Source organism: Abramis brama (genome assembly GCF_963993115.1).
Source record: "Abramis brama genome assembly, chromosome: 11".
Lineage (NCBI taxonomy): Eukaryota > Metazoa > Chordata > Actinopteri > Cypriniformes > Leuciscidae > Abramis > Abramis brama.
In genome coordinates this window covers 30,483,986-30,503,946 of record NC_139973.1, presented here as the reverse complement: position 1 = coordinate 30,503,946, position 19,961 = coordinate 30,483,986, and the positions used below count along the sequence as shown (strand labels likewise).

At 37.0% G+C, this 19,961-nt stretch overlaps 1 protein-coding gene across 1 annotated transcript; it reads left to right on the top strand.

Moving 5' to 3' along the window:
• Positions 1-9,904: 9,904 nt before the first annotated feature.
• On the top strand, positions 9,905-18,126 carry zbedx (zinc finger BED-type containing X). The gene is made up of 4 exons (XM_084129529.1): positions 9,905-9,945; positions 10,098-10,294; positions 12,101-12,361; positions 15,930-18,126. Exons 2-4 carry the CDS (start codon positions 10,127-10,129, stop codon positions 17,649-17,651), a joined length of 2,151 nt encoding a protein of 716 aa, XP_083985655.1. The 5' UTR covers positions 9,905-9,945; positions 10,098-10,126; the 3' UTR covers positions 17,652-18,126.
• Positions 18,127-19,961: the final 1,835 nt, after the last annotated feature.

Here is a 19,961-nt window from a genome sequence, read left to right as displayed (position 1 = left end):
TTCCAAAAAATAAGTTTTTGTGTTTTTATTGTTTTCCTTACAACTGCCTGGGCTCTTTTATACTGAATCATAGCATCCATAGAATGCTGCTTTTTAAGTTTCTTAAATGCTTTATTCCTTACTTTTACAGCTGCTTTACAACCATCATTCCACCAAGGTACATTCTTTACATGTCTTTTTCCTGTTGTTTTAGGTATAGTCTGTTCAGCCGACTGAATTATTTCATTAACTAGTTTACTGTTGAATATATTTACATGCATCTGGTATTCTTCTTGCAGAGTCATACATCTATTTTCACAAATTACTCGAAAGACTTCCCAATCTGCCTTTTCCAACTTCCATCTAGGACTTCTCTTTCCTTTTTCATAGCATATTTCTGTACCAACCGTAATCACTACCGGATAATGATCACTCCCTATTGTAGTATCTTTGTTTACATTCCATGTAGTGATCCCTGCCATTACAGAAGACACAAATGTTAGGTCAAGTGCAGTCTCTGTATTTTGTATACTGTTATATCGTGTTCCCTCTCCATTATTAATGCACACCAAGTTATTATCATCAATGAATTCTTCAATTAGTTGTCCATTCACATCAGTATTATTACTTCCCCATAATGTATTATAGGAATTAAAATCACCACACCACACTACTTTGTCATGCAAAGAACCTACAACAGCTTCTAAAATAATTTGACTTAATTTTTCACATGGATTATAATAATTAATAATATCTATACTCCCTCTTTTAGTCCATACCTTAATTATTATTGATTCATATTCTTTATTTATTTGTTCTACCTTATATTTCATTCCATTTTTTATAAATGTTGCTATTCCTCCTCCTCTGCCATATTCTCTATCTCTTCTAATTATATTATAACCATTTATTATAAAATCCAACTGTGGATTTAACCATGTTTCCTGAATACATATTACATTAGGTTTTTCTGTTAACATATCGATGTATTTCTTAAGCTCTTGGCCATTTGCAATTAGACTCCTTGCATTCCACTGTAGTATGGTCAATAACATTACGAAGATCCAGCACATGCCTGAGAAGACTGTCTCTCTTCAGTAAGGGAGTCTCTTATGGTCTCCCATTGCAGCCCTTTAACATCTAGATATTTCTCTGCAGATTTAACAATTATTTTAATCCTTTCATTTCTGCTTTTTGTCTGTGCAGAACAATTTATTATTTCTGCCATGAACATTACAAAATCATTCTTTTCCACTATCAAAGTATCCTCCTTCAGTTTATTACATCCTTGACATTTCTTTCCTGAATCAGCCATGTCGTCGTAGCGCTCGGCCTGCTCCGCCAGTTTGGCCCTCTGATTCATTTCTATTCTGCTAATTTCTGATTGCTTGATCACTGTCATATTCTCTGAAACCTTCTTTGCAGCTTCTGCATAACTGATTCCTTGAACAACCTTGATTCGTTGCACTTCGGTCTGCCTCTTACTAACCTCACATCCTCTGTAAGCGGAACTGTGTTCCCCTCCACAATTACAACACTTCAGCTTTGTACCCTCCTGGCATTTTCCATACTCATGTTCTCCACTACATTTTCCACATCTCTGCTTTCCCTTACACACCGCCGCTACATGCCCATATCTTTGACATTTAAAGCATCTGATTGGAGGGGGAATATATAACCTTACATCATAGCACATAAAGCCAATGTACACTTTTTCTGGAAGTTTTTCCTGATCAAAATTGATCATGACCGAAAGACTATCCTGCATATTACCATTTCTGTTCACTTTTAGACGTCTGACTTCATTTACTCTAGCATTTGTTATGTTTCTTTTCACATCATCAACTGATACGTTTACCGGAATCCCTGTAATGACTCCTTTTGTAAATTTCTTGTAAGTCTTGAAACATTCCACTTTCTTTCTATTGATTATGTTCATTTTGATTGCTTTCCCTTGCTGTTTCTCATCCTTACACACAATCATCAGGGCTCCATTTCTTAGTACTTTGGCACTCTTTATTTCACCAATTTCCTTATTTAGCGATTTTGTTAGTTGTATTGGATTCATACCTCCAAACGAGTCCCCATCATCCACAAGTTTTGCAAAAATTACATGCTCCTCCCTCCGCTTCTCCTCCATATTTGATCCTCTGTCTGAGTCACTTTCATCAGTTTTATTTTTCTTTTTCTTTTTCCGTTTATTATTCCTAACCGACTCCCAGCTTTCATATATCCCGCCACCTACTTCCATCTCTCCTGGTTCATTTCCTGATCCGTCACTTCCTTCCACACACTCCTGTCCATTCACTGTCCAGCTGTTGCCAACCACCCTGGGAATCGACATCTCCCTCCGACGTCTGTCCCCCTGCAATGCCACTTTTCGCCATAGACTGTAACAAATATGGACAAAGCGTCTGTGACGTCACCCATAGACTTTCTGAAGAACGGTTTTGAACATAGACAGTATAAGAAGTGGACACAGCCATCTCATTGGATCTCAATTGAGACAAGTGAAGCCCATTTTTAGCGATTTCTTAGCACTTCCTTTCCTGACGCGCAGACTCAAACCTGTCCATGAGCTTGGGGCTGTCCATGAGCTTGGGGCAGGAGCAACTTTTGCTAGGTATTCTGATTAATTATATTGTCATTTTGCCTCCACGTCCCCCCGATTGCCCGCGAGCTTCTCCTCCCGTCCATACGGTAATCTCTTTACTGTGCGACAGAGAGTCGCGTGGTTATGACGCAATCGTTAGCCTACTTTTACAAAAACTGCTTCTACGGGGCCATAACATAAGCTACAAGGTAATGGAGCATTTCATACATTGTCGTGTTTCTTTAGAAATAAATAATGGACAAATGGAGTCTTCAAACGCCTCAGATGTAAAGTTATTCGCTGTCAAAGTGACGCCAAAATGAATGGGAGTCAATGGGATGCTAACTGCAGGTGAAGTTCTGCTACAAGATGGTGGCACGCGGCCGGCTTCAACTTCCGGTCGACTTCCTTCCCGCCTGGTTTTGAAGCCGTTTATGGGGGGTATGGGCGGCGCCATCTTGGAAAATCCTAACCCCGCCCACCTTCTGACGCAGCGCGCGTCACTCAGCTCACTCTGCTACTCCGGTTATCTCTGTGTATATTTTAGGCAACGAAATATGTTATAAAACACCATACTAACTCTTTTCATTTTCATTTAAAGAAATCTTAAACATTATAGCCACTCAAATGTGGTTCAGGCAACGCGTATTGATTATATTCACTGCACATAACGTTTGCCTATTTATAACAAAACAAAATATAAAACACAAACCCGCCTCTTTTCGTTTTAAATATAATATAAAAATATTAAACATTTTAATATGGTCCAGGCAATATGTGCATTTGTACTAAACAACAGATTTTGCAGTAAACAACATTACAGATCATCTTCGTTGTATTAAAATTTAAAATGACAAAACTCAACCCAGTCTCTTTTTGTTAAATTTCAGTTTTATCAATATTAGCCATTATAAAAGTATAAGTAAAAGGTACAAGAAGCTATACAAATAAAGCAAACAATTCAGTCAAACATACATAGCGCTCTAGTCTAACCATACAACGGTAAAGTTAAATATTATTATTAAATATCTATTCTAAGTGATGGACGGCATGATGAACAGACACAGGCATGCATGAAAACAAGCGTACACAGGCTTTTCGCATAGACAGTGGACAGAGCCATCTCATTGGATCTCAATTGAGACAAGTGAAGCCCATTTTTAGCGATTTCTTAGCACTTCCTTTCCTGACGCGCAGACTCAAACCGAGCAAAGCGTTACACGGACCACGTGAGCAACCCGTCTGTCTTCTAGTAGCTGTGCCAAGAGAAATCTGAATCATTCCCTTCCGAATCTTGCAGAGACGGAGAGTGTGAGTAGGAGCTGTACATGAGCTTGGATCAGGAGCAACTTTTGCTAGGTATTCTGATTAATTATATTGTCATTTTGCCTCCACGTCCCCCCGATTGCCCGCGAGCTTCTCCTCCCGTCCATACGGTAATCTCTCTACTGTGCGACAGAGAGTCGCGTGGTTATGACGCAATCGTTAGCCTACTTTTACAAAAACTGCTTCTACGGGGCCATAACATAAGCTACAAGGTAATGGAGCATTTTATACATTGTCGTGTTTCTTTAGAAATAAATAATGGACAAATGGAGTCTTCAAACGCCTCAGATGTAAAGTTATTCGCTGTCAAAGTGACGCCAAAATGAATGGGAGTCAATGGGATGCTAACTGCAGGTGAAGTTCTGCTACAAGATGGTGGCACGCGGCCGGCTTCAACTTCCGGTCGACTTCCTTCCCGCCTGGCTTTTCGCTCACCGGTTTGACCCATCTCTTCTTCTTCTAGGATTCCGGTAGTAGACGCTGCTTAGCGCATACTGCCCTCCACAGGTCAAAGTTTGCACTAAATTCTCACATACAACACTGTGTCATGCAAGAACTGAAGAACTGCCTTGAAGATCAGTTTATGCTTGTCATTGTGTCCAAACAAAGAAAAAACAGAAAAAGCCTCAACTCCAAGTCCTGCCAGTTTAACAACAAACAAAGCTACAGGAAAAGTTCAATACGTACACAAAGAGAGCTTTGGAATACTGACAATTATTGCAGGGAAATCTCCATAATCTCTATCAAACATAGACGGTTTTATGGAACTCCTCAAGGAAGTGTTTTACTGTTCATCATCATGATTCATGATGTATTCTCAGTATTTCATAGGACTATTGTCAAGTCATTGTTTGCAGATGATAGGGCTATTTGGTACAGCAAGAAAACAGAACATTCTCCCCCGGTTTCACACACAAGGCTTAAGTCCCAGACTAAAATGCATGTTTGTGCTGAGACAATGTAATAAAGTTAGATTGGGTATCTATTGTAAGGTTCCTTGGGTTATGGTATAATAAGAAACATGAAGAAGACATAAAAGACAAATAAATTTTGTACCAAGGTGTAAGCAAATACGGTAACCTTATTTTGTTATTCGATACAGTCTGTACGGACAGCCCACTGTGGGCCCCGATACTGGTGTGAAATGCAGGGAACATGTGGACCCCGTGGGACACAGGTCAGGTGTCTGATATGATATTGTTCACAGAAGTGTTGATGCATGGTGATAAAAGCTTATTGGCTGAGCTTACAAGATTTGCTTTGCTGATTTGAATAACTTGGCTGGGTTTATCCACATGGTCAAGGAATGAAAGGATGGGTTTGTGTAGAAGAGATCGACAACTAATGTCATGCTTTGTTATTCTAAAGGTCAGAAGGAAAAGATCCTAACAAGGAAAGTGGAAAATGCCAACTTTGGACGGGTTACACTTTAACCCGTTGGTTGAGTTGGTTACACTTTATTTTAAGGTGTTGTTGTGGAAAAATTCATCTTTTCTTTGTATTTTATTTTCAATGATTTAACAAATGAATGCCATGCGTTCTTTGGCTGTATTTTGAGTTTCTTTTATGATATTGATACAGCTGCAGGGTGTGTGTGTGAGATTTCAGAGGTAAGGAGATTCCCGTGCTGGGGAGGGGTCAAGGGGGGTCCCTTTTGTTCCTTGTGCTGTGAAGGGTGACAAGAGATAACACTATAAAAATGCTGGCCAACCTCTGCTCTGGGTCTCACTCCGCCTGCAGCTGGACTGTGGATGGACTGGGAACATTCTTGCAAGAATAAATATCTTTTAAGGACAATTTGAATCCTGATGTCTCTTATGCCTGATGCTGTTTTGTTAGTTACTTGTTTTTGCCTCAACAGTGTCATTGTTACACTGTAATTATATATTTAAGTACTGAGTAATATTAAGCAACTACATGTACTTACTAAAGGTTAGGGTAGGATTAGGATTCGGTTAAGGGGTTACTTGCATGTAATTATGCATAATTGACTGTTATTACTACGGTAAGTACATGTAACATATGTAACCTACAGTATGTAACCATAAATGTAACATATGACACTGTAAAATAAAGTGTTAACGAGTATTTCTGGTCAAAATATGATAACTTCACAGTCACACAGATGTTATTATTCATGCCTCAAAAGATCCAAATGTGAGTCAAGATAGACCATAGTCAAGAAAAGGATATCTGATCATGGATATCATAATGGTTATAATGGTATAATAAATCAAAATAAATCATACAACCAAAAAATAAACAGAAAATTAAAATGAAATAAAAATCCTCAAAGAGTATTACAGAAAGCTTTTTCTACCATCTGCAAAGTTTTAATCAATATCGAATATTTATGGTTGGATACAGTTATTGGAAGTGTTGAACAATAGGGAGTAACACAATCCAACTATTGTCACAGTTCCTAGAATGTACATTGTTAACAGAGTGGATGTAGTATCATATTAGTGGACAATTTTTTTTTAAAATTGATTCTTAAAATCAACACAACAAGGCCAATTGCCTGTAGTTAAAGAAACACCCAAATGTAGATTTTGTTTATTAAAGCATTGTTTTATAGTTTGCTATAATATTGATATAGGGTCGCATTTGTGGGTCATATACATCATGAAGGCTGCCTCATTTCAGAAAAGTAGAGTAGGCCAGACCGGCTTTATGAAAGGACATATTAGGCGTATAAAGGACGAAAGGACATGTCGACTTGTTTTGGATCTTATTGATTATAAAGAAGAAATTGAGTCTGATGCAATTATCTTATTCCTTGATTTTTATAAGGCATTCGACACTGTAGAGCACCAGTTCCTTATAAGCTCTTTGGAGGCTTTTGGATTCCCATCCAATTTTATTAATGTTGTCCAAATGTTGTACAAACATATTGATAGCTGTATAATTTTAAATTCACGAACATCACCAAGGTTTCCTCTTTGCGGAATAAGACAGGGTTGCCCTTTAAGCCCATTTTTATTTGTATTGGTTGAAACATTATCCATTGATATTTTGCGCAATAATAACTTTGTTGGTCTTAATGTCTTTAACAGAGAGATTTGAATCTCACAATTTGCAGATGATACCATTTTATTCTTAAAAGATAAAGAGCAAGTTTCTCCAGTCTTAACTAAAATTAATGCTTTCTCTAATGCATCTGGACTTAAACTTAATTTATCCAACACTCAAAAAAATGAACTAGGAAGGTTGTACACTTTACATAATATATTTATATTTAGTTTACTTGTAATAATTGTGTTTGTTGACTTGAAATGTTTTTTTCTATTAAGGTCCACGTAATTATGTCTCAACTTAACAGTACAAAATCCTAACGTGTTGTCTAAACACAAACCATTTATGTTAAGTAAAAAAATTCTTACATCCAGAGGGTGGCAGTATAGTGCGACGCCAACTGCCATTTTGCCCTAACTTAATTTGATTGTGTTCAATCTGCTTAATATGTAAAATTTAAGTTTACTTAATCCGTTTGTGTTGGATTACATGAATGATTTGTGTTGCATTAACTGAAACTGGGCAGTGCTTGTTAGTTCCCAGCATGCTTTGCATATGGTTGAATTAAGAGAGAATAAATGTTAAAATTAAGTGTTATTTTATGTTTTTTTGAGAAAATGAAAAAAGGGGAAGACTTGATAGTGTGTAATTGTGTTTAATGTTCAATTACGTTGGAATTATTAGAACCATTTAAAATACAGTGGGTTACCATTGTGGAGAAGTGTGGAACATTTTGTTTGGCTGTGGACTGATTTAGTTACTTTTAACTGCTTTGGTTGAAGGAGCATGTAAATCTTAGCATTTAAGATGCTAATATGTGCTACTGCTAGCAAATAGCTAGCTATAGTCTATTCATTTAATTATGTGTCACTAAAATAAATAAAATATGAATGGGTGAATGAAAATAACAAACACATAAGTTGAATGCAAATTAAGTAAATTAGTTGGGCTGACACTATTAAATTAAGCTGTGTTCAACCATAGTAAATAAGTTGAATCAACCTTAATAAATTAAGTTGACCCAACGTAAGTACATTAAATTGGAATAACAGAATTGCATAATGCTGAAATAAAGCAAGTTAATCATGTGGAAATCATTTCCATGATTTTTTTATGTTCATTCAAAGAGTTATTTTTTTGAGTGAAGTGTGAAATGATTTGCTTATTTGACAATGTAGAAAATGAAATTGAAAATATACCAATTAAAAATGAAGTGAAAAATTTGGCGATTCATCTAACGAAAAATGTAATTAGTAGACAGTTTCTGAATTTTTCTCAACGACTATCCAAAACAAAATATATTTGTAATAGTTGGCTACAAAGAGATCTGACAATTTTAGGCAATTTTAGTCTTTTTATCCTAAGCAGATGGATTATCCAGATTTTATTTGGAAAAATAAATCTCAAAAATTGAAGAAATATATTTTAGCAAACAAAAGGAGTGAGGGGGGTCTTGAAGTACTTTGATGATACTAACAACATATTCAAAATTAATTGGTTGAAGAGAGGCTTTCTTGGGTCAGATTCGATGTGAAATTTTATCCCTAATAATATATCTAAAAGGGTAGGTGTCCTTTATTTTTTGATGAAATGTAATTACTCCACTGGTAAATTAAGCTCTGTTAGCCTGGAAATTGGGCTACCACAACCACAACTTTTCCCTCCACAAAACCATCTTATGGAATAATTCAGATATTAAAATTAGAAATAGATCAATCTTTTTTGATAAATGGTTTAATAAAAAACATATTTTTTACTGCTGACCTATTCAGCTCTAATGGTGATCTGTTATCTTGAGTTTTATGAATATCTACCAATATCCTGTCCCATTTAAAGAATTTAACTCTGTTATAAAGACTACTCCCAGTGGTTTAATATGTCTGATGAAAGCTTCCCTGACCCATGAGTCATGTTAAACAACTATCCTTGTTATGTTTGGGAGGTGTATCGCTCTTAAGTAAAGATTGTAATAATAAATGTATTCGTCAACTCTCTCAATCAAGAAATTTATTTACTCCAAAGGGGAAATATTTCTGGAAAACATGGTTACTACCATTTAAATATTGCATACCCAATAAAATGAGAGAAGTGCATTTTAAAATTCTGCATAATATATACCCTTGAAATGCACTTTTGTCCAAATACTGTGATTTAGCTGATATATGCACCTTCTGTAAGAATGAAAATGAAGACATCTGTCATTTGCTTTTCTATAATGTTTCATCAATTTTCTGGAATGATTTGAGCTCTTATGTTTTTCTAAAGTTAATATGAATGGTATTCTACGTATTAAGGATGTCATTTGTCTTTTTGAAAACCCAAACAAATCTTTAGAATCTACTGTTAACTTCCTTATCCTTGTGGCAAAGTTTTACTTTCACAAACAAAGCTTTCTTAAGAAAATTCCTACTTTTAAAGATTTCTTATGTGAAGTAAAATATTTAATCAAATCACTAATAATAATTGATAATAGAAAATGTACTTCTTTTTTGAAGAAATATGATGAGATATTTAATGTACCATGATTAATATCTGTTTGCTGTTTCTTTCCATTTTTGTACTATGATTGTGCAAGAATGATTTTACTTTTTTAATACGTACATGTTGGAAATGTTCTAGATTTCTAAGAGATGAGTGTTTGCACTATTGTAATTTTCTTCTTGAGAAAAAAGAAAAGAAAAAAGTACAGTAGGCATACCCATTATATTCCAAAGTAAGAAAGAAATTAGTGTAATTTACAACTCATGAGAATAACAGTGGTTATTTTTCTGAAATGAGACATCTTCAATTAGGTGGTTGACAAATGCGGCGAGCACATCCTTTAAAATGAGATAGATTTTTTTCTCAATGAAGTTTGTGGTGTGTGTGCTTGTGCATGAGAAGGGCCAGAACATTCAGCGACTGAGCTTTGAGCTCCAGGTATAGTGTCTTTGCTCCATGCTAGCAGAAGGTGGTGGTAATGAACTATTTTAGTTTGTCCTCCGCCGGAAACAGCAAACGGAAGAGAGAAGAAATTTGTCTGTTGTTGTTTGGTAGTAACGGACTACACGATATTTGGATTACGTAATTAGATTACAAAAATCAAGAGTCTGCAAATAGAATAGGATATATAATTTTTTTAATTACACGATTAAATAGTAAACAGCAAAAATAATTGACTGTTTTTGTTCTTTCGTTTTAAAAGAGCTGACCACGCCGGAGCCTCGTGTGAAGATGGAGCGGGCTCGAACAGCTTTTGACCACTGGATGCACAGACACCACTTCACGTTCAGGGATACAAGAGGGAGAAACATAACCGTTCAGTGCAACCTCTGCCTTCCAAAGATCAACATCTTGTCCACTGCGAGGGACTCTACGTCTAATCTAAAGAAGCATTTGGAGGTACATTTGCGTGTTTTCTCAATTTTAACATCCAAAGATTGTTTTTTTTTATACTGTAACGTCATGAGTTTGTGGAGCGAATATGCAAAAGTAGACTGTTTTGGTAGATTCGCGATCGAGCACAGATTAAAGCTTTTGTTACATTTCTATATGTGAATACAAGGATGCACGAGCTAATATAATTATGTGACATATAAATATAGGTAGGCACTGCTTTTCAGGCAAAGTTTCAAGCGAAACGTGGGGACAGAATCAACAAAAGTGGGAGTGGTTTTGAGTTTGTAGCCAACAGATTTATTTTATTAAAAAGTGTTAAGTTAGATATTAGGTGCTAAATTAGGACTAGTTACCCGCTAGTAATAACGTACAATATCCAGTCATGGAATAAGAAAGCTTAATTAGAAATCGATTGGCGGTTTGGCGACGGTGAGCAGAGCTGTTGTTTATAATGTTTCTAACGTTACAACGCATGTACTATTTGCAAACTCGTTAGTTAGTGTCGACTCTAAAATGTTGATAAAACGTTTGTAAGGCTTATTGTTTACTCTTTATAAAATGTTATTGACGTAATACGTGTTCATTTGTGAATGAGGGGTAATACCGCGTGTACGTCTCACGGTTTGTTTATTGTGCTTTACACAAGGAAAATGCCGCTTGCGTTACAATTATAAGATATCCAACAACTCCATCTTACTGTATGTTTGTAAAATATAGTCTAAAACTTAGAAACATGCATATCCTCGGTAGACTTCTATTTAAAAAAAGAAAGAAAAAGCTCGTCTGAGAAAATGGCGGACGGCTGCAGTTTCGAAGGTGGGATTGGTTAGTAATGTTTTTAAGGCGGGCTAGCTAGTGTTTTATACAACTTTGTTGTATGTTGTGTCCAAAATAGTCCCCTATCCCTTTAGTGAATGTCTTATAATCCACTACACTAGAAAGGGGTGAATGAAAATTGGAGAGTGAATTCAGAAAAAGGCTTTATAAAAAGGGGAATGAAACATTCCTTTGCAGAATTGTTCATATACATTAGTATAATGTATCCCCCTCCCTGTTCCTAATTAATAAATTCAGTATTCAAATGTTCCTATAGTTAAAGGGATAGTTCCCCCAAAAATGAAAATTTTCATCATTTACTCACCCTGAAGTTGTTCCAAACCTGTATTAATGTCTTTCTTCTGCTGAACACAAAAGAAGATATTTTGAAGAATATGGGTAACCAAACAGTTGATGGGGCCCCATTGACATCCATAGGATGGGGAAAAAAATACTATGGAGGTCAATGTCACAATACATGTTTGGTTACCGACATTCTTCAAAATACCTGGTTTTGTGATCAGGAAAGGAAAGAAATGTATGGTTTTGGAACAACTTGAGGGTGAGTAAATAATGACAGAATTAAATTTTTTAGGTGAACTATCCCTTCAACCATGCATTCTGTAGTAGAGCTTTATGGGATTGAATGAGTGCACTGGATAATCTCCACCCCAAATAATGCACAATATATGGGATTGGGGTGATTTTAGACATATCAAAATTTCTATATGGCATGGTTTGTGACATGTTCATTCCTAACAGTATGATGATTGATTATTATTATTCATCAAAGCACTTTATCTGTTCAAACTAGCAATGTAATGGTATGACGGTTTTACGGTACACGGTTTTAAATAAAGACGGTTATTGGAACACAAGTTAGGGTTTTTATTTTGAATAAAACCAAAATAAGAATTTTTTCTATTTACTATACGTTTAATTAATAGAGAATCATAAATGTCTAAATTGCGACTTTCTCCTCTTTCATTTAAGTGTCACTCACCTTGCCAGATGCGCAAACGGCAGCACACCGAAATGTCGGAGCCTGAGCCTCTTTTTCTCCCACCCAAGCGGCTGAAGTCCGCTGTCTGGGAGCATTTTGGGTATTTAAAAGACCCAGGAGGCACCATCACTGTTGATGGTTATCCAGTTTGTAGAATGTGTCGGAAAAAAGTGTCGGCACGGTCGGGCAACACTTCAAACATGATGCACCATCTCCGTGACCACCACCCCAAGGAATTTGCAAAGATGAATGTAAGTGACAATACTATAAATCGCCAACTAATAAATTATAGACCGCCTTTTAGAAAATACATAAGCAAATGGAATACACATCAAGTTTTGAAATGAATAATTTTTTGGTAGGTCAACCTTATGTTGGTGCATTCTGTAAGCCCTAAATGCAACATTACTATAGGGCAACATAAAAAAAATATCAAGAGTATAATCGTGTTATATTGTACCGTGAAGATCTCATACCGTTACACTTCTAGATCAGCTTGCCTGAAAGTTACTGTCCCACTTTGTCCAACATATTAAAGGATAGTTCACCCCAAAAAATTGTCATCATTTACTCATCCTGATGTTGTTCCAAACCTGTATAAGTTACTTTTGTCTGTGAAACACAAAAGATATTTTTAAGAATGTTTTGAGTAGGGATGTCCTGAGTCACTGAATATTAAGTATCTGCCGATACAGAGTCCCAATCCTATACTTGTAATTTCCTAGTGCTTGGTGTACAACTTCCAGTACATTTAAGTTATTAAAATCAATCTAATGTATGGGCCGTGCAGAGAGTTTCTCGGGGACAGGGACTCAAATGTAAAAAGGGGCAAATGCAAATTTCTTTATAAAAATAATAATAATGCAAACAGGTCATTGGACTACACGTATAAAAAATGAAAATGGGTGTGCCATGGATAAATAATGGAATAGTCTATGGGTACGTTTACACGACAACGATATGCTTAAAGCAGATACATTTTTCCTTAAAGTTTTCCACGAACAGACGATTCAAGACATTGTCAAAACGATCCCCATTCACACGGATCCGCGGAAACGACTTAAAATGCTGTATTCTGCTATAGACACTATAGACTGAACACGTAATATGCATCTGCATGACGTCATCATCTTCAGAGATTCACGTTTTTGTTGTTTACATGGAGACCGTTTTCAAAAACTTGCACTTTGAAACCTGTTTTCAAAAGTTTGCGTTTTCAGGCACCCAAAACGCAGTGGCTTGTAAATGAACGGCCAAAAAGCATAGGCCTAAGTTTTACGATTTTAGTTGAAAGTGGTGTCTTGTAAACAGCCCCTAAGCACAGACAATAATGAAATTATTTTAATTAAACCATATTGTTCATAAAAATAAAATGAGAAAAAAGTGCTAAAGTTTTTTTTTTAATTAATCTTAAATTAATACTACTTTTTCAAAAAACAGCAGTGCTGTTTGAGCTGCGTGCGCTCAACCTGAAGAGTTAAATGAACAGTCTTATATGAGATTAATCATATATTTATACAACATAAACATATTATAACTTATCTGCACAAAATTATGCAAATGCACAAGTGAACTTTACATGCTAGTCAGAATGTGTGATCCTGTTGTGCTCTTCTCGTAACAATGCTGAAACATGGCAACTAGACACAAAGAATTCACAACGTTTTGTTAAAACAGTGTTCTCTTTATAATGTTATGTAGGCTATATGACAGTCCCAATCATAATTATTGATGTGCATTGCAAGTTGAGCTGCGTGCGCTGAAGCTAAAGATGATCAGTGGTCACACTGGTAAACTGGAGTGCTTTACCACAGCGTTAATTTACTTAACCAAACGCATCCTATATGTGATTAATCAGACATACAAAAAATTAACATATTAGCCTACAACTTACTATTGCACAAAATTTTGCGAATGTACAAGTGAACTTGTGAACAAGTAAATGTGCTAGTCATGAAGGTGTAACTCTGTTGTGGATGCACTTTTCCCCGTAATAGCACAAAACATGGGCGAACAAAGAATTCACAACATTCTTTTGCAGTAGTTTATCATTATAATCCTATGTAGCCTATATGACAGACTTGTGCTGCACATGTTGCCTGGCTTACCGGGCTCTGATACATCATCTCTCCTGTATCCAAAATATGCCCAAACCACAGATCTTGATTTTTGTTTGTTTCTGTCCTTATCCTGCCCTGAATTCTCCTTACCTGTTTCTTCCATGTCTTTTGGTAATCCCACTGTGTTCTGTTCTTGCGCTATATTAAGGCGTGCTGCATTCAGATTGCACACGGCCGTTCACATGTCGCGTCTAAAAACGTGTGGAAAACGCGAGAAGGGTATAACTGCAGCCTGGAGATCTCCAAATGGGGGTGAGAACTCCAAAATGGGGTGGGAGCTCCAAAATAGGGTGTGGCTTCCTCTCATTGGCAGATGAGACATGCATGCACGATTTTTTCCACAAATCCAGTTTAGCGCAAACTCCGCCCCACTGCCGATTCTACAGTGCTGATTTCCTACACAATGCTATTCTACAACAAATTCTAACCCCTAAACCTACCCTACACCTGACCATAACCTTAACTAGTGAAATAGACTGCATGGCAGTTAATAAGCTTATGTGATATGAGATCGCCGAGCCGGGCAGATCCGTAACTCCCCACCTCACCGGACAATGGGACCTTTTTAGTTGCACTCAGCGTCACAACCCCCTCCTTCCCTGCGAATCTCGAGCCCTGGGACACCCCCGTTGCTTAGAACACAGTGATAGAGTAAAAACTTTCCCACGTGCTGTGCTGAGACGGCTCGCGGGAAGTAAACTTCAGTCCGAATTGTGGACCGAATGGTGAAAGTCTCTGCGCTTGGAGACCCCACCCCATTTTGGAGGTTCTGTCCACTTTTGAAGTTCACACACCATTTTTGGAGATCTCCGGTCTGCAGTTATACCTACTTGGAAAACGCCGGCTAAGCCGCTTTCTCCTCTTTTCAAAAGCGCTTGCTCTCCAGTGGTGTCTTCCGTTGCTAAGCAATCATAAGCCGCTTTCTCCATGAAGACGAAGAAGTTTCAGCAAAGGATAAATGGATTTCCAGCCCTTGCATTAGCTCTACTACTACATATATTTATGGAGACGTGCAATAAAAAACCCACCCCTTACAGCTATGACCAGCTTTTCGTCCATCTTGTCACAAGACCTGCGGTGCGCTTGCGGGATTCTGAAAAGTTTAGATTTTTTTCATCTCGTTGTGGTGTAGATGCGCCTGAAAAAAGAGCGCATTGCATGAGTGTCGTGGCACCGTTGCAGCCCTAGCTAGAACAGACCTCATTGGTTCTTGCGTGTCACACACATTTGAGCTTCTTTTCCTTTTAATGGCGGTTGGCAAACCCACTTGAAGGTCCATATAGCCACTTACTGCATGACAGCTGACGTAAAATAAAGGATCTGGCTTAAGATAGTCTATACTGAACATTTAAAAAGCTTAATCCGCTCCGATACTGATCCTTAGATGGCTCGGGACATCTCTAGTTTTGACTATACAATTAAAGCCACTGGGGTCCAAAACAGAATTGAGCTTTTATTGTATGGATAAAAAGTTCAAGAAGGACTCATATCCTTCAAAGGACATTCATTCATTTTTGTTTTCAAGTCTAGAAGAAATAAGTTCCAAAATTCCTTTTGAAATGAAAAATAATGAATCTTTCATCTTCTAGGGCAAGACATGCCTATCAGTTAATGTTTTAAAGTGTTTCATGTGTCTTGGTTTCACCAAGTTTAAGCAATGAAAATAAATGTCTTGTTTTAATTTTTCTTTGTCCTCCAGAGAAAGCATTCTGTGCCGTGTAGGAAGAGAATAAGGGATGCACAAAGCAGTGATGGACCAAGCAATTATGGACCAAGCATTTTGGAAAATCAAACAGAAGAATCCTCCGAAGCAAAAGAAGCTAAGGCTGATCCCACCATTTATTATCAAACACAATCCAGGCTAAATGCACTGGTTTTTAATTTTATCGTGGAGGATGTGCAACCCATTTCAATTCTAGAGCAACCTGGCTTCAGAAAGTTGATTGAAGCATTAAGCAGAGGCAAAAAAGTCATGAACCGAAACGCTTTTGTCACCAGGCTTGATGTAGCATTTGATAAAATGAAAGGGGAGATAAAAGCAAAACTCGACAAAGTACAGACATTGTGTACAACTGCTGACATATGGTCGGTGCAGGACAGAAGTTATTTCGGAATGACTTGTCACTGGCTTGAGGACAATCTCGAAAGGAAGTCTGCTGCTCTTGCCTGCACAAGAATCCCTATCAGCTACACTTGTGAAACCATTATAGCTAAAATTCAAGAAATTCACTCTTCCTATAACATTGAGAGCAAAGTTCAGGCCACTGTCACTGACAATGGTAACAATTTCGTGAAGGCTTTTAAAGAGTTCTCATCTGAGGACGACCAAGAAGTGGAGGACAGTCGTTTTGAGGATTTGGGCAGTATTCTTTGTGATGGAGAAATGGGTGGAGACTTCTTTCTGAGTTATTTCTTACCTCCCCACCAAAGGTGTGCTGCCCAAACATTGAACTTGATTGCATCAAAGGATCTAGCAGATGCTGTCTCAAAGGGACCGTCAGGCAAACTGCACAGTAGCGCAACTGAAAAATGTGCAGCGATATGGCACAAGACCCATTCCTCTACGGAAGCTACTGAGGCAATGGAATCTATTGCAAAAATGACAATCACAGTACCTTGCCTGAATAAGTGGAGCTCAGAATACTATGCCGTTAACAAACTGATGTCACTTACTGATTCACAGCTCAACGAATTGACTGAAGCCTTGGGTGTCTCAAGTTTTACACCTGATGAAACTGCGTATCTCACAGAATATACAGATGTCTTCAAACCAGTGGCTTTTGCGCTGGACCTTTTGCAGGGAGAAGAAAAGTGTTTCCTTGGCATTGTGATACCAACGTTGTTGACCCTTAAAAGGAAGCTTGAGGAGAAGGCAGCAAACACCCGCCTTTTCTCCAAAGTCATTGAGGACACCGTTAAGGCAATTGACTCTGGCTTCAAGCAGGTATTTGACAGTTCTGATGCCAGATTGGCTACAGCCACCATGCCACAATTTAGATTGTGGTGGTTACCAGAAGATGAGAGGGAAGCTCTTCGGGCACAGTTGATCACTGAGGTGGTACAGGTAGACCAAGGGACTGAAGAAACCGAGACCAATGGAGGCTCTGTTCATGAAGATGAATTCTTCTCGTATGGACCTGGAAGTTCTGGCAACAAAAGTGGTAAGAGGGAAGCAGCAGAAGAGGTATGGCTGTATCTCCAGGGCACAAACAAAGATCTGAAATGCCTAAATGAATTTCCAGGTGTGAAAAAAGTGTTCATCAAGTTCAACACAACTTTGCCCTCAAGCTCCCCAGTACAACAGCTCTTCAGCAATGGGTCCAACGCTGTGACCCCAAAAGGAAATCATCTCTCAGATGAACATTTTGAGCGTGTACTCCTTTTACGTTACAACAGCAAAATCACCACTGCTTTGGAGTAATTCATGGAGTAACTTTGCTGATGTTTATTGTAAAATATAAGTTTTTTTTCTTTTCTTTTCTGTATAGTTCATAGGATATATGTTCTGTCTCCCCCTACCACCCCCCAAAATATTACAACTATTCCACACAAATGCATGTGCCACCAAATACAATTTGGAAAACATTTATTTCGTAGTAAATAAATCGTGTAAACAAAGAAATGTGTTACTTTTAAAATTTGGACTAGTGGTTCTAGAACTGTTCGTAGAACATGGTAGTCTTTGAATAATTTAGATGGATAAGATTATAGCCTACTCTAAATTAAGTTTTAAGTCATGTTCGGAGCTGTTGTAAAATACTTAAAAGCATTACTGTAACCACACATTAATGCACCAAGTTGCTACATTGCTTAGCAACTGTAAACAAACAATATCACTTGGTGGAGGAACTGTTTATTCTGATTCTCATTAGTAATAAAAGTGTTTTTGAACATTGGCCTCTCTTATTTAATGGTTTCTGCAATTTTGTGAGAGCAAGAAGACAGTTGAAAACACACAGTGATTTTACCATGATTATGTGGGTTTTAGGCAGCTAATCTGTGTTTTTACCTGTGGTATAACCCCACTAACACACAGCCTTAAGTTGTGTATTTCTTTAACTTGTTCTTTTGGGATAGAAGGTATGCTTTATATTATTAGACTACTTAATTGTTCTGACCTTTAATGTTTAAGAAGCTTATTCCAAAGAAATATATTTGGCTACAGTTAAAAACATAACACCTAAGGAGCAATATTTTTTGTACTCAGTAGAGGCCATAATTCATACACTATGTGAATGCACTTCTGACTCATGCAAGATACTATCATCATACAGAGGTGTTAAACTCAGCTTTTGGAAGGATACAGTCCTGCAGACCAACCCTAATCTAACAGCAGCTGCCAAAGACCTTGGTTAATTGGTTCACTGTTGGAGGTAAAGTCTGCAGGAAGGAGGTCCTCAGGAACAGAGTTTGACATCCCTAATCTTATCCACTGTATTTTGCAATGTGGAAGTAGGATATTTTCTATGAATATTCAAGAATTCTGATTCATTAGCCACTATTGACAAATATTTCGAAGGATAACAATGTAAACAATGTTTGGAAGCAACGTGACATTAAAATCAAGAGGCTGAGCTTCTTTCATAGATCTTTTCTGATGAATAATAAATAAAATTCCATGAGTCTGAAATAAACATTCACTTATTACCCAGTTTATTAGTTCCCATGATTCACAAGCACGTATCATTAAGAAGGAGTTTGCCTATATGTTAGATTCATTTAGTTGAAAATGATATCCCAGGCATATCTCAAACCAGGAAGAGAGTACAGTTTATGAGAGCTGCCGTATGCAAGAACAGGACTGCGAGCAATACCAGTTATACCGGTTATAAGAAGTGAACAGGTAATGATCTCGGTGTGTTAATTAGCAATCCGCTGAAGAACTAAATTTCTTGGCAGATTTTTGTTTGTTATAAATTAATAAATTTGTGTTGCTGTGTGCTTATTTTATGAAACATTGGCAGCTATGTGTAGGAACAATTTGAGAATCTGTGATGCTATGTTTTAAAGTGATTTTAGAATCGCTAAACTACAGCTTCATGGGGCTAGTTAGGATTTTTTTATGTTTTTAAAAGAAGTCTTATGCTCACAAGGCTGCATTTATTTTATGAAAAATAAAGAAATATTGTGAAATATTATTAATATTTATTATAATTATTTAAATATATTTTAAAATTTAATTTATTAATGTGATGTCAAAACTGAATTTTCAGTAGCCAATACTTCAGTGTCACATGATCAATCAGAAATCATTCTACTGATTTCTTCTTACGTTCACTGTTGAAACGTTGTGCTGCTTAATATTTTTGTGGAAACCATGTTACACTACCATTTTAAAGTTTACCATTTAAAAGTAAGATCTTTTGGTGAATGCTGTTCTTATGAAGGTAATATGATGCCATAAAGAATCACATGCGCAGGGTAAGATTTGTGAAAGTGTAGGCTACATAAGATTGCAAGTGCAAATTAAATTTGCATGCACAAGAAAATATTTGTAATGGTGTAAATCACCTTTCAAGTGTAAGAAAAAAAATATTTGCAGCATTTTACTGTTATTCGTAAGTGTAATTCATGTATTGTGAAACTGCAACTTCATGCTAATGCAAAATAAATACGATCTGTATTCTTCTGACTTCCATTTTTCCACGCTTACACTTTTGGCACGTTTTTTTTCCGCACAAATACGGCCAAAAGCATTGCAGGCCTGTGAACAGCAATTTGCAAGCGAAAA